Source organism: Seriola aureovittata, chromosome 15, assembly GCF_021018895.1.
Source record: "Seriola aureovittata isolate HTS-2021-v1 ecotype China chromosome 15, ASM2101889v1, whole genome shotgun sequence".
NCBI lineage: Eukaryota > Metazoa > Chordata > Actinopteri > Carangiformes > Carangidae > Seriola > Seriola aureovittata.
This window is the reverse complement of record NC_079378.1, coordinates 19806687-19820050: the sequence shown is the minus strand read 5'-3', so window position 1 is coordinate 19820050 and position 13364 is coordinate 19806687. Positions and strand designations below refer to the sequence as shown.

The 13364-nt window shown below is 43.9% G+C and overlaps 1 protein-coding gene across 2 annotated transcripts in view; it reads left to right on the top strand.

The window, feature by feature from the left end:
* Nucleotides 1–7213, top strand: part of LOC130182205 (homeobox protein PKNOX2-like) — a 99088-nt gene extending 91875 nt beyond the window's left edge. Inside the window, exons 1-5 of one of the 2 annotated variants that reach the window (XM_056396926.1) lie at nt 1053–1236; nt 4061–4203; nt 4582–4796; nt 5358–6109; nt 6509–7213. In XM_056396926.1, coding sequence (XP_056252901.1) covers nt 1053–1236; nt 4061–4203; nt 4582–4796; nt 5358–6109; nt 6509–6567 — 1353 coding nt within the window. In that variant the 3' untranslated portion in view covers nt 6568–7213. Of the gene's footprint in view, nt 1–1043; nt 1237–4060; nt 4204–4581; nt 4797–5357 lie in introns of those variants that run through there. The other variant, XM_056396927.1, reaches the window with a different exon arrangement.
* The last annotated feature ends 6151 nt before the right edge of the window (nt 7214–13364 follow it).

The window sequence follows — 13364 nt, the reverse complement described above, 5'->3', positions numbered from 1 at the left end:
TTTAAAGTATTTGAACAAACAAATTCTTTTACTTTCCTGATGAAAACATGTTTGTGTGATCGGACCGAACAAACCATCATTAACGCTGATAAACTTGCAGACATACTGCAGCACTTCTTATTTATACCATTAAATATAATAACATTGGATTGAACGCACAGGCGAAAAAACAAAACAATACAAAGCTGAATGTTTCTAAAATCCGAACGAGCACAGTGCAGCTCTTCGCATTCACTCCTGTATGTCAGATTGATTCAGTCAAATGGGACTTTTTCTCTCAGACACCAGGGTCAGAAACATGCCGTACAGTACAGTATTTAGCAGCAGCTCCCAGTGAAGTAAAAATAGTCTCAGAATGACAGAGGCTGAAAAAGCCACTGGCAATGGTTCACTTGTTTGAAGTGGGCCACAGCCACTGTGCTTCACAGCAGCATGGATATACCAGAGAGAAAACACACACATGTATATACACACCCAAAACTGTATGGCCTAATGTTGGTTAATGGAGGTCTGCTGCAGTCAGTGCCATCTGGGCGACATGATCCCAGATGTCTTCTCTGTAATTAGAGCCAGACCCGGCCCGGCCTGGTCCAGCCCAGATCCAACCTCTCATTTACCCAGGTCCTCCCTGAATACTTAAGGAGCTTTCCAATACTGTGCAGGCCTTTACAGGAACTTTTTAGATCTGGAACATATTGTATAATTTTGTCACTAGAGAAAGCTGGAAGACTTAAGGTAAGGCGGTTATAGCTTTCATCATGTGTTGAAAATATTTACCTGGCATGGGATCCTATAATTGAATTTGAACACCAAGTCACCAGTCTAGAGGTTTTCTTCTATTACTGTAGATTTGTAGGCATTTCTGCTTTATTATATCACATGTAGCGAAGACTGACAGGGAAGATAAGATAGAGAAAGGCGAGCAGTGATATGTGACAAAGGTCACGAGTGTGATTTGTACTTACAGCGCCGAGAACACACGGTATCTTCTATTTCTACTTGACTGTGTCAAAAAATAAACCTTTTTCTTATCATCGGGGTAGGTGTTCAAAATGTCCATCGCCCAGGCGGCGGCCAAGGCCATGCTATCTGATGCCCTGCTGCAGGACGGCCCCGGGATAAACCGGATCAACCACCTGGAGCTGGAGCTTCCTCTGGACAAGGTCATCAAATTTGTGTCTGTCGGGCTTCCACTGCTGCTGGTGTGCATGGCGTTTGCCCGCGAGATCTCCCTGGGTGAGCAACTCTCTGTCTCCATCCACTGTTTTTAAAAAACTATGTTAGGACCTTTGTTTGGTTTTCCATTTGCTGTTGCCCCTAATTACATCCTGTATTCATGAGCGCTTGTTTTTTATTCCATGCTTGTCCATGCTTTCGATGCTTACTCCACGTTTCAGTGACACTGTTATGCAGTGCCCTCTGTATAGTAATTATGCCCTGTTTGTCCTTGAATTGCTCACTATGTACTGGCTAAACTGCACTTAGTTCAACTTGTGATGAGGAGGAATATCATACATACTAATGTAAACATACTTATTATTCCTGAGGTCAATGCTAGCTGATTTAAAATTAAAACAAAGGACTAAAAACAATTCAAAGTTTTCATGTAATAAAAGAAGAAAAACTGTAAAAACTCCAAAGCTATTGAAGGTAAAAGTGGAAGTTTAGCTGTTGAGCCTAATGTGTTTTGTTAAAAGTTCTGACAAGTGTGCATATATTCGCTCTTTCACAGCAGGTTTTTATCTTTGCACTCAGAAACATCTCATCCCTTACGATTCCAACTTGAGGAAACTAATTATTAAGAGCAATAACAATGAGAGCCATAATTACACGGCACTTTCCTCGACAAATTTAGGCTGCTGTGAAGCAAGAGGAAGAAAACACTTAAACAGCACCTATCATAAAAGGAAGGGAGACATTGACTGCTGGCTCCATTATGAACGCCTCACCACAACAGAAACCAGAATAGCAATAATGATATGACAACGCAATGTCACTAAAAACACAAAATCACAATGGGCTTCAAACTCCAATCAGTAGTTTATTGACTGTTTTGCTGTTCATTTTACTTCTTGAACTGATTTAGAACCAGCAGAAAATAACATGTTTTGAATGGATTGGTTTGGTGTATTTTCACATGAAACAAGCCCACAGCCTGTCAGTCCACGGCCACATAAATAACACAAAAAGTACATCTGACAACCAAAGGATACGTGGCAAGTCCTCAGCAGTCAGAGTCTGCTGCCGAGGAGGCTGACTCGCTTGACTTTAAACTAAACATCATCTCTCCAGAGCTGGTCTGCAATCAGCCTTATGCTCCTGATGCTAATTGCCGCGGGGGATGATTGAGAGCAGCGTTCACTAACGCTGGCACACTGTAATTACAAGCCGAAGTTCTTCTGTGGCGGCTCCCCTCTATTTCAGTCAAATGAGAGGATATGTTGATTAACCAGAGGGGGGGTGGGGGGCGTCGAACATGACATGGTGCTGAGCGGCTCGACTGATGGATCTTGGCTGCCTATCTGCCGGGTTGTCAGTTTCACAACAGTGCTTGATTGCGCTGCTGTCTGGGAGTCTGGTTTACTTGCACCTGGACTCTCAGCCAAGAATTCTTGTACAAAGCAAGAAATGTGGGGATGATCTGCCAGAGTTAATTGGGGAGTGGGAGTGGGAGATAGGAGCAGTGGCAGAAATTTAGGCGCCCCTTGCTTTGCCAAATGGCTCACAGGGGTTGGGAGCTGAGGGGGAGACGGTTTTATGAGATTTCATGAGAAGGCATGTGCTGTCGTTTTTATTTAGGGTGACTTGTTAACGCATGCGCCCACACACGCTCTCACAAGCAAACTGGAAAAATAGATTCCCATAGCAAGCTGCATTAGAATATACGCTGGTGTCAGTTATTATTACAACTACAGCAGTCACCATAACTTAAACCTTAGCAAGTACCAGTGTAGCTCCCGTTATTATAATGTGGAGCATAAGAGCACTTATTTTCTCTGGTAACCCATATATCACATGAAAACATCTGTTTTCAGTCTTCTGTTTAATATTAACATGTTTTTCTCCATTGAACGCAAATTATATGAATTGCTCCACCATAATGCCTTTAGAGGTTTGTGAGGCTTTGAGCAGAAAGAACATGACAGACAGCTTTATACTGCAACACTCATTACTCTTTCATTAAGTGGCTGCCAATAATGGATGTTGATGAACCATCACTGTCTTGTCCATTCATATACCATCTGTCCTCATCATTAGCCTCATTATGTTGGCCTATAAAAGGGTCTACATTTATTTCAGAACCAGAACTTTCAATATATGTGATTACAAATATAATACATATAACACACACACACACACACACACACACACACATACATGGCTATAGGATAATTGGGCCACGTACCAGTTGCCTATAATGAGGTGGACTGGTACACGAAATTCCATCCTGATAGTAAATTAGTGGCAGTATGTTTCTACTTACAGGCAGCTGGGCAGATGTGGAGGGTGCTTGTAAAAAATAGAAGCTCCATGTTTCTCTTGTAAGGCTGTGTTGTAGGTGGGGCACACCCTTTGGTGTGTTTCCTCCCGAGCTCTGTGTTTAAGGGTGGAGAACCCTTGGGAAATGACAGATGGGTGTAGAGCATGCATTCAAGTGGTCAGACTATATGTGGTAATATCAAGGTGAACTAAATATAAGGTGGAGGAGGCCAGTTTTGGAAGGGAGCCACCCAGGGTTTTTAAATGCCAGGCTGCCATTTGGAAACGTATGATTTCCCCGGTGAAAATCTGTAGCACTGAAAAGAAAAGGGCATGCAGAAGCTCACATGTACGTGTCTGGATGTGGACCTCCTGTACTGAGCACTGTGTGTATTTAAGTATATGTGTTTTTGTGTGTGTGTGTGTGTGTGTGTGTGTGTGTGTGTGAGAGAGAGAGAGATATCAAGAGCTTAGAGATTGCTTACAGGCAAATTGATAAAGCAGGATCAAAGGAGGCTGCAGGAACCAATTCCCTATATGAGCAGATAATGTTACAGATCAACATTTGTTTATTCTGCAGGGCCTCAGATCAGCTGTTTCCCTCCCAGCAATTTCACTATTAAGCAGGCCAGCTACGTTGACACATACTGCTGGGACTCTCTCATGCATCACGAATTTGACAGCGATGGGAACTTTGAGGAGCGCTCTCTCTGGGTTCACAAAGTAAGTCGAGAGATTCTGATCAGGCTTTCTTGACCTGTTATTGTCACATGTAAGTGGTTGTCAGACAAACTGCTGAAACATTTTTATCCTTATTGTGATTTGCAAGACTTCAGTTGAAAATGTCAGCATAAACCTTTAATAAGAAGCACAGTCCCTGATTTGTTGCAACAACCATTAGTGAAGTATTCTGAAACAGTGCAGTTGACATTTAAGGCCCAGTCACAAGCAGGAAAGTAATTCTAAATCAGAAATTTGTAATACCGCTTTGTGAAGCCATTGTTTATGTGACTTGTCTGCTTCTCTGCTACTTTGCCTTTTTTCTTCCTCTCCATCTGCCTCTCCCCACCCTGTCATCCTTTTCTCTCATTGTCTGTCCAGATGTTCCCTTACTCTCTCCTGGCCATGGCGGTGCTGATGTACCTGCCAGCTCTGATCTGGCGCCAGCTCGTGATGCCCTCACTGGGCTCAGACCTGCTCTTCGTAATCGACGAACTAGATAAGTCATACAACCGCTCGATCCGACTGGCCCAGAGCATTCTCGATATGCGCCAGACCACTAAGAACCCGCTCACATTTCAGGCTGAGCTGCAGAGGTGAGAGACCAGTGACTGTCGTGGCATGAATATCCACTGCTATGCGTATCAGTTTCAAATAAAATACTATATATTTTCCTTTTTTTTTTTTTTTTGTTTATATTTTGAATACCCAAATCTTATGAGTGCATATTTGCCGTAAGACAAGATTATGCCTTTGTTAAATGAAACTTTAATGATTCCCATAGAGAAATTGGGTCACTGGAGCAGCAAATAAAAACGATCCACCAGTGAGAAATATTGCCCAAAGGTTACAGAGGTGATCTTAAGCTGTCAGTTTGAATCTCTCGATAAACTGGGGAGTGTGGCTCGGGAAACTGAAGAGGAATGTTTTCCTCTCCCTCAGCAGCTACCATTGATATACCCTTGAGCAAGGTTTTAAGATCCAAGAGTCTCAGTGTATGGTTTGTTGTGAGTGTTGTGGTGGGCAGCTCCTAGTAGCTAAAAGTAGAAAGCTGTGGTTGGGTGTTGGGTTGGGAGGTTCCCAGCTTGAAATATGTTTAGCCGTATGAACATGAAGGAGAACATTGTGCTGAGTTTCCTCTCCTTGTCCGATTGCAGGGCAAAGAAGAAGCGATACTTTGAGTACCCTCTGCTGGAGCGATACATGCAGTGCAAACAGAACTCCTACTTCCTTGTTAGCATGCTTTTCTTACGTGGCTTCCTCCTCCTGACCTTCATGACCGCTGCCTGTCTCTACCTGGCCTACTTCCACCTCTCGGCCTTCCTGCAGGATGAGTTCAGCTGCTTTGTCCGCACCGGCATGCTGCGCGATCAGAACTGGGTTCCTGAGCTGGTTCAGTGTAAAATGATTGGTCAGTTGGTGTTTCAGGTGATAAGCGTGGCCAACGGCGCAATCTACGTCCTGTTGGCCCCCATTGTTCTTTTCAGCCTGATTCGGCTCTTTGTTTGGGACACCACCTTCATCTCCGTCTATGATGTCCTCCCAGCTCTGGATCTCCTCAACCGCCGCAGGCTCGGCTGCCCGCTAAATGACCTCAATGTCCTTCTGCTGTTCTTGCGTGCCAACGTAGCGCACTTAAAGTCCTACGGAAACGTGAGGGCGTTGTGCTCGCTGGCGCCGCCACAGGTAGGCAACACCACTGCAGGGCAAGGCTTAAACGCAATGCTGACCCAAGAAGAGATGGAGGAGCGGGAAGAGGCTGCGATGGAGCTGGCGGAGGAGGTGGAGGAGGCCAAGGAGGAAGGGAAGCTCAACTTAGTGGATATCATGACCATTCTGGGAGCAGCACAGGGAAGAGTGGTGAACTGCAGTGAGAAGAGGCCTCTGGTGGAGCAGAATATGAGTCTGGGTACCGTAACACTTATCTACACACTTAAACGCTTTCTACTAGTGGCTATTTTTGTCTACATCATTTGGGATGTACAGAAAATTATTAAGTGACCTCCAGACTAAAGATAAAGGATAATGAATACAAAGTGCTTTAAATATAACTGAACAGAATCATTTCATATTCAAGTGGACCTGAGGAAGCAGTTTGAGAAACTGTAAGCAGTAAATCCAAATAAAAGAGTTTGGTAAAATTGTTTCTTTGTATTGTTTCTGACTTGTCTTATTTTTGTTGTTTCTTTTTGAAATCAAACTGAATCACCTATATTTCTAAAAGAGTCTTTTCAAATCACTGGCTAATGTGGAAGAGATAGATTTGTGGTACTTCCAAGCCCTAACTAACCTCTCTGTCTCTTCACAGAGCCAAACCACCAGGGGTACCATGAGTTGAAGGAGACAGCACCCTTTAGTCATTACTAGGCCTCCTATGGACTGAATCAGAGTGATAACAATGGGGGGGTTGGGACATTCTCTACAGTAGAATTTGAAGAGTGCTGTACCCACAAAGACTGTGGACGCCAATCATGGGTTTCTGCGGTCTGAAGGAAAAAAAAAAAAAAAAGCCTCTTTTAGAATTACAGGGAAAATTGTTCTGGCTGGAAATGTCAATGGATTTGTCAATTTTCAGCAGCCGTGCATCTGTAGCTGCCACAGACTTTCCTTCTGTCTCTTAGTCTGGTCCCATTTATTTTCAGGAAACCAGAGGTGGAAGCTTGCAAGTGAAAGTGGCTGTTGTAATCATGTTTACTAACAACTATATGTCGACATGACTGTGTGCATTTGTGAGAAATAGGAGTTTTGATACAGTACGCAGTATACTGTATACTGTATACATTTTTTGAGAGACAGAAAAACATTTTAGTGGCAGTTATGGATTCCTCTCTGTAACTTATATTTGATGAACTTAATAAGAGGTCACATTACTGAATATTATAATTTATGTACTCTCTTTCCTTTTTCCACCTTATATTGGTATTTACTTTATCAGCAAATAAAATGAAATTTGTCTGTGTGTGAATTATGATACGTGTTTTCTATGTAATTATAAATAAATAAACGTGGTGTAGCTACAAGTACTTCCCTCATCATTAAATCTGCAGATGTATAATTTATATATACCAAGGTGATTTTTTGATCTGTCCTTTTAAGGATAGCAGAGAGCCACTCGTCTTTTCAGTGCTTTTATTTTTAGTACATGTAATTACAGAGCTGAGTGGGCTAAGCACTGCTTCTGTGCAGAGATGTCAGATGCTTGTCTACAAAAGGTAGATACATAAAATACTGTATTTACAGGCAGGAAATGTCTATACGATCAAATTCAATAGAATGAGGCATGCCTCATTCTATTGAATGAAATACTATAATTTCTCTAGAAATTATAGTATTTTGACACAGCTAAGAGATGACTGTGAGCTGTTTTTGTCAACGTGCTTGTAATATAAATTTAACTGTTAATGAACCAGATGATACAGCAAACAATCAATGAGCATGTGGCATCTGACATTATCTTTATGCTTAAGAGTAGCAGCCTAGCTGGAAATAAATAGGACACAATGCCTCCTTTACATGATCCAGCCTTGGCAAATATATACACTATATGTATATACAATATGTTGGGACTCAGTCATTCAATAGACCAAATGTTTCTTTGCTCCACTGGACAAAGGAATTCACACCCCACAGTTCCTCACGGTTCACACCTGGGGATGACCCTTCCCCCCCATGGACCCCACTGGCCAGCCAGTGTGGGCCAGCGTGTGACATGTGACCCCCTAAGGTGTCACAAACAAAACCAGTCTTCTAGACCCCTTCTCTCTCTCTTCCCTTCTTGGCTTGCTCTGGAGAGCAGCTCCAGCCCTCTCCTCTCGGTTCTTCAAAGGGCAACAAGGCCCCAGCCCAGGTCAGCTCTGCTACCTGAGAAACTAGCTCTCTCGCCGGCCTGCAACCAGCAGCCTGCAAACACTCTTCTCCTCCACAACAGCGACCTGCTTCGGATTAACTGTGAGTGAACCAAATCCTCTTCAGAATCAGCGGCTACAACACAAGGCCAGCTGATTTTCCAAGCAACAGGAGTCGTAGCAGAGTTAGCATGGAACAGCTAACTCTGTGAGGAGAACAAAGGAGATACCAGCAAGCAACACAGCCAGACAGGACTTTATTCCACCAGGAAACCCCCCAAACTCACTGGATTTTACAAACCACTGGAAAGGACCTCTTTGCTTGTTCCAAGGATCGGGTAATCTTAACGGACTGGGCCTAACCTCTCCCAGCACAGCATAGCACAGCACAGCATAGCTAATCAGCAGAAGCCTTAACTTGTTAATGTACTTGTTGATTGATGTCTTGTTGTTGTAATGTTTGCTTAGGTTGTGGTCAGTCATACAGTTAATCGAGTACTCGTATGTTCACACACATAGCAGTACGTCTCAGTCCTAGAACCTGCATGAAGCTAACCTTCCCCCTCTAACCTGGTACCATTAGATTACATGAGCTAGGCTAACAAAGAAACTCACACCCTCCCTCTCACACACACTAGGTGGTCTCAGCGGCCATTTTAGTAGTTTCTTTGTTTACCGCCATCTTTGTAGTCTTCTTTGTTCAGGTCATGTGGTCACAGTGACCACTTTGAGTCGGCCATCTTGCCTTTGTCTGTGTCCCCACAGACACACATACACACACACACACACACACACACACACACACACACACACACACACACACACACCTGTATATGCTAGATTAGACATTGTACTTTACTCTGCTCCATTGTAAATAAATGCCTTTTTAAGTATAACTACTGGTGTGTTTAATGTTGCACAAGCGTGAATATTGCCAACCTCTACTCGGTAGAATTCCAATCCTTCAACTGTAACTTACTATTGATTTGGTAATTTGGTAATAGTTAGTAAGCTAATGGTTAATCAGAGTTCCAGATTAATGGTAATAAATTGAGACTAAAACCATATTGGCTATTTTGCCTATTAGTTTAGGCTGGTGCCCCGTGAACTTTAATTCATTTTAAAGTTATTCTTTAATATTAATATTTTTAATATTAATATTTTCTTAATTTGTGATAGCCAATAAATTGATAAACAACCGAAATCTAACACATTTGGTGTCCAGCTCATGAGGTAGAGTACTGTTAACATAATGGTGCCGCCCGTGTGAGGCCGAGTACTAATGATTTCCAGTTACTAATAGAGCTCAGACCCAACATAATGATGCCCCCGTGTGAGGCCGAGTACTGTTGGCAAATATTCATAATTGTGCAATATTAAATTCATAATTTGGCCAAAACCGCAAAGGTTGAAAACATTTTTTTTAGTCCACCACAGGAGTAAACGTCCAGGTGTACTTACAAACAAGTGCACTGTGGTGAGAATTGGTTTACTAATTTTACCTGAAGTAATATTAGACGTCCTCCAGTTATTAATAGCTAACACTTAAGCCTTAGTATCAAGAGCCTGCTATTGTTGCTAACAATTCCAGTTGAATTTATTCTGTAGGAAATGTAAGAACCTCAGTCCAGCATTTGAATACCACGTGTTCAATGCTATCTAGTAAAGCTGTCAGAATTGCTGCTCCCTTTAACATTAAACACTGTGTGCCGACAGCCCTGTGTAACACCGAGAGCTTATACCTGGCTGTTACTGCCAAGCATTTCAGCCTGAGTAAGAAATAGAGCCTGAGATAGAGCCACAGCGTGCTACCAGCCCTGTGAAACCCAAATTCTGCACCTAGCTGTTACTGCCTTGCATTACAGCCTGAGTCAACTTGAAGAGATAATCTTTGGACTGTTACTGCCTTGCATCTCAGTCATTGCTTTTTGAAACATTTCTTAAGCAGACAGTAAACCTGCACTTGCCTTTACTGTCCTTAATCTTTATGCCCACTAGTGTAGCTGCCCCTCCTCCACAGGAAGCTACCCCCCATAGTGTAGGCCACTGCATTGTTTAGTTAGGCTAGTGTACTGCCAAACTACACTACAAGGTGTCTGCCAGCGCAACACCACAGCCAACTACATTGACTTCTTGTTTTGTGAAAAAACTTGTTTAACCTGCCTCCTTCCCAGACACAACAATGGAGAACTCCTGTGTAGAGCAGTTTATTTCTTCCCTAGCACAGAGCCTGAAGCCTGGCTACCTAGAATTTATCAGCAAGTTAAATTCCAGTGAGTGCAGTAAAGAAATAGACTTGCTACTCAGTGACAAAGGTGATGCTCAGACTGCATCCAAAGGCCCATTGTTAAGATGTGTACTGTTGAACTTCCACAGGCAAACCAGCATTTCACTTCAGAGCCAAGCAGCCCTAGAGGAGGAGGTAAAATCGCTTAGAGCTCAAAATGCTTTTCTCCTCCAGGAAGTTAAGGAAGCTAACAAGAAAGCCATGCGCTACTTAGGAGACCTGCATGCAGCAGAGGTAGACCTCTGTTCACACAAGGAAGAATTGTTAAGGGTTAAATCAGAATGCTTTGCTCCACCACGATCGGTCAGTGCTTGTGATTCTGGTTTCTCTGCTTCACACTCTTCCCTTAATGACAGGTTAACTCCGCCTCCACTCAGAGGATGGGACAAATTCCCAACTGACCCTAAGTCCTGGGAAATGAAGTCAGCTCCTCAACCTCCACTGAGAGACAGAGGTTACACCCACCTGACTTCCCATCTTCCTGAAACTGACAATGAAGAGACAGGTAGTTTATCCGGTAGAGGATATTCATGTTCCCATCAGCCACTGATGCATAACAGTTTCACCTGTGCTCACCCCTCCAACAGAAGGACCAAAACTTTTCCGGACTGGTCAGCCTCCTCTCTGCACCTCCATGAGAGTGATGACCGCTGTTCAGCTCCTTCCTCTAGTCCAGCTAGCATAGTCTCGCCTTCATCAGTAGGGACCTCACAGTGCCCCCGCCTCGAAGCGCTTGAGTTATTAGCAAAGGACATTGAACATTTTGATCCAGACAGCTCTGATCAACATATTGAAAACTACTTTAGGGAGTTAGATCACAACCTAATTGATTTGCCCCATGCAACCCAAAGGGAGAAAACTAAACTTGTGTGGAAGACCAGCTCAAAAGCAGTCCACAAGTTTATGCAATCACTGCCTCCCAGTGTCAGAGATGACTACAAAGAGCTCTGTCAAGCACTGACAGAAGAATTCTCTCCTGCTGCGGATGAGATAGAATCTTTGGTTGCAGCCTCACAAATCAAACACTCCCGCCATGAACATCCCAATGACTTTTACCAACGTTTGAGGCATGCATATTTTCAGGGTAGGAACACACCAGGCTTAGAGGAGAACTCCACCTTCAAGTCTTTGTTCCTACGAAACCTCCATCCCTGTGTACGCACTCATGTTACACTGATGACGCATCAAGGTAAGCCCACCATGCAGGAAATAAAGAAAATGACAAAAATGGCTTGGGAAACCATGGTCAATTCCAAGGCAAGGGGGAAAACAACTGAGCCTAGCAACTCAAACACCTTAGCGTCACACAGACATGTAACCTCAAAAGATCACCCTCAGAACAGATCGAAGGGGGGTGATAAAAGGCCACATATGGGTGCTGAGCGTAACCGCCACGCCCACCAAGTGAGTAGAGATAGGCACTCCCACAACAGGAGCAGGAGACGGCCTTACGCAGAAATTCTGGCTCAGACACAGGACCAGTCAACACATGGATCAGACAATGACCACGTCATCTCTGACCATGTTAATTCAGACAGTGACAATGCCTCTGAATGTTCTTCCTTCAGCTACTCAAAGTGCTACAGCTTTGTGCCACAGGTTAAAGAAAACTTAAAGCACCGGCGCTCCAGAGTTCGCCGCACTGAGTACTGACAGTAAGTAGGCTCAGGGTACCCTACACTCTTCCAGATGGACACAATGGGTTTGTCAGCAGCAGCAGCAGCAGCAAACTAAATTCTGAATCAAGTCAGATACAAGTTTAGGACACTGCATATACATGGCACACTCACCCAGACACTCCAAATCTTGTCATTCTAGGTGCCACCCTCTATATCTCACCTTAACAAACTAACATCACTGACTTTCCTGTCCTCACTAACACCATGAGTAACTAGGAAACATGTTAGTTGTTTTACACTATTCGATCATTGTGGTTATTATCTGAACTCTGCTTTGTAACCTGATTGTTCTTGCTTAGCCAAGATAGATAGTGTTGACAAATGCCCGGATGTTACCCGTTGAATGAACTGACAAATGGACTATACATTATGCTCTCAGGATGACACGTCAGGTGGCATCCTGACAACAAAGGGGGGACTGTTGGGACTCAGTCATTCAATAGACCAAATGTTTCTTTGCTCCACTGGACAAAGGAATTCACACCCCACAGTTCCTCACGGTTCACACCTGGGGATGACCCTTCCCCCCCATGGACCCCACTGGCCAGCCAGTGTGGGCCAGCGTGTGACATGTGACCCCCTAAGGTGTCACAAACAAAACCAGTCTTCTAGACCCCTTCTCTCTCTCTTCCCTTCTTGGCTTGCTCTGGAGAGCAGCTCCAGCCCTCTCCTCTCGGTTCTTCAAAGGGCAACAAGGCCCCAGCCCAGGTCAGCTCTGCTACCTGAGAAACTAGCTCTCTCGCCGGCCTGCAACCAGCAGCCTGCAAACACTCTTCTCCTCCACAACAGCGACCTGCTTCGGATTAACTGTGAGTGAACCAAATCCTCTTCAGAATCAGCGGCTACAACACAAGGCCAGCTGATTTTCCAAGCAACAGGAGTCGTAGCAGAGTTAGCATGGAACAGCTAACTCTGTGAGGAGAACAAAGGAGATACCAGCAAGCAACACAGCCAGACAGGACTTTATTCCACCAGGAAACCCCCCAAACTCACTGGATTTTACAAACCACTGGAAAGGACCTCTTTGCTTGTTCCAAGGATCGGGTAATCTTAACGGACTGGGCCTAACCTCTCCCAGCACAGCATAGCACAGCACAGCATAGCTAATCAGCAGAAGCCTTAACTTGTTAATGTACTTGTTGATTGATGTCTTGTTGTTGTAATGTTTGCTTAGGTTGTGGTCAGTCATACAGTTAATCGAGTACTCGTATGTTCACACACATAGCAGTACGTCTCAGTCCTAGAACCTGCATGAAGCTAACCTTCCCCCTCTAACCTGGTACCATTAGATTACATGAGCTAGGCTAACAAAGAAACTCACACCCTCCCTCTCACACACACTAGGTGGTCTCA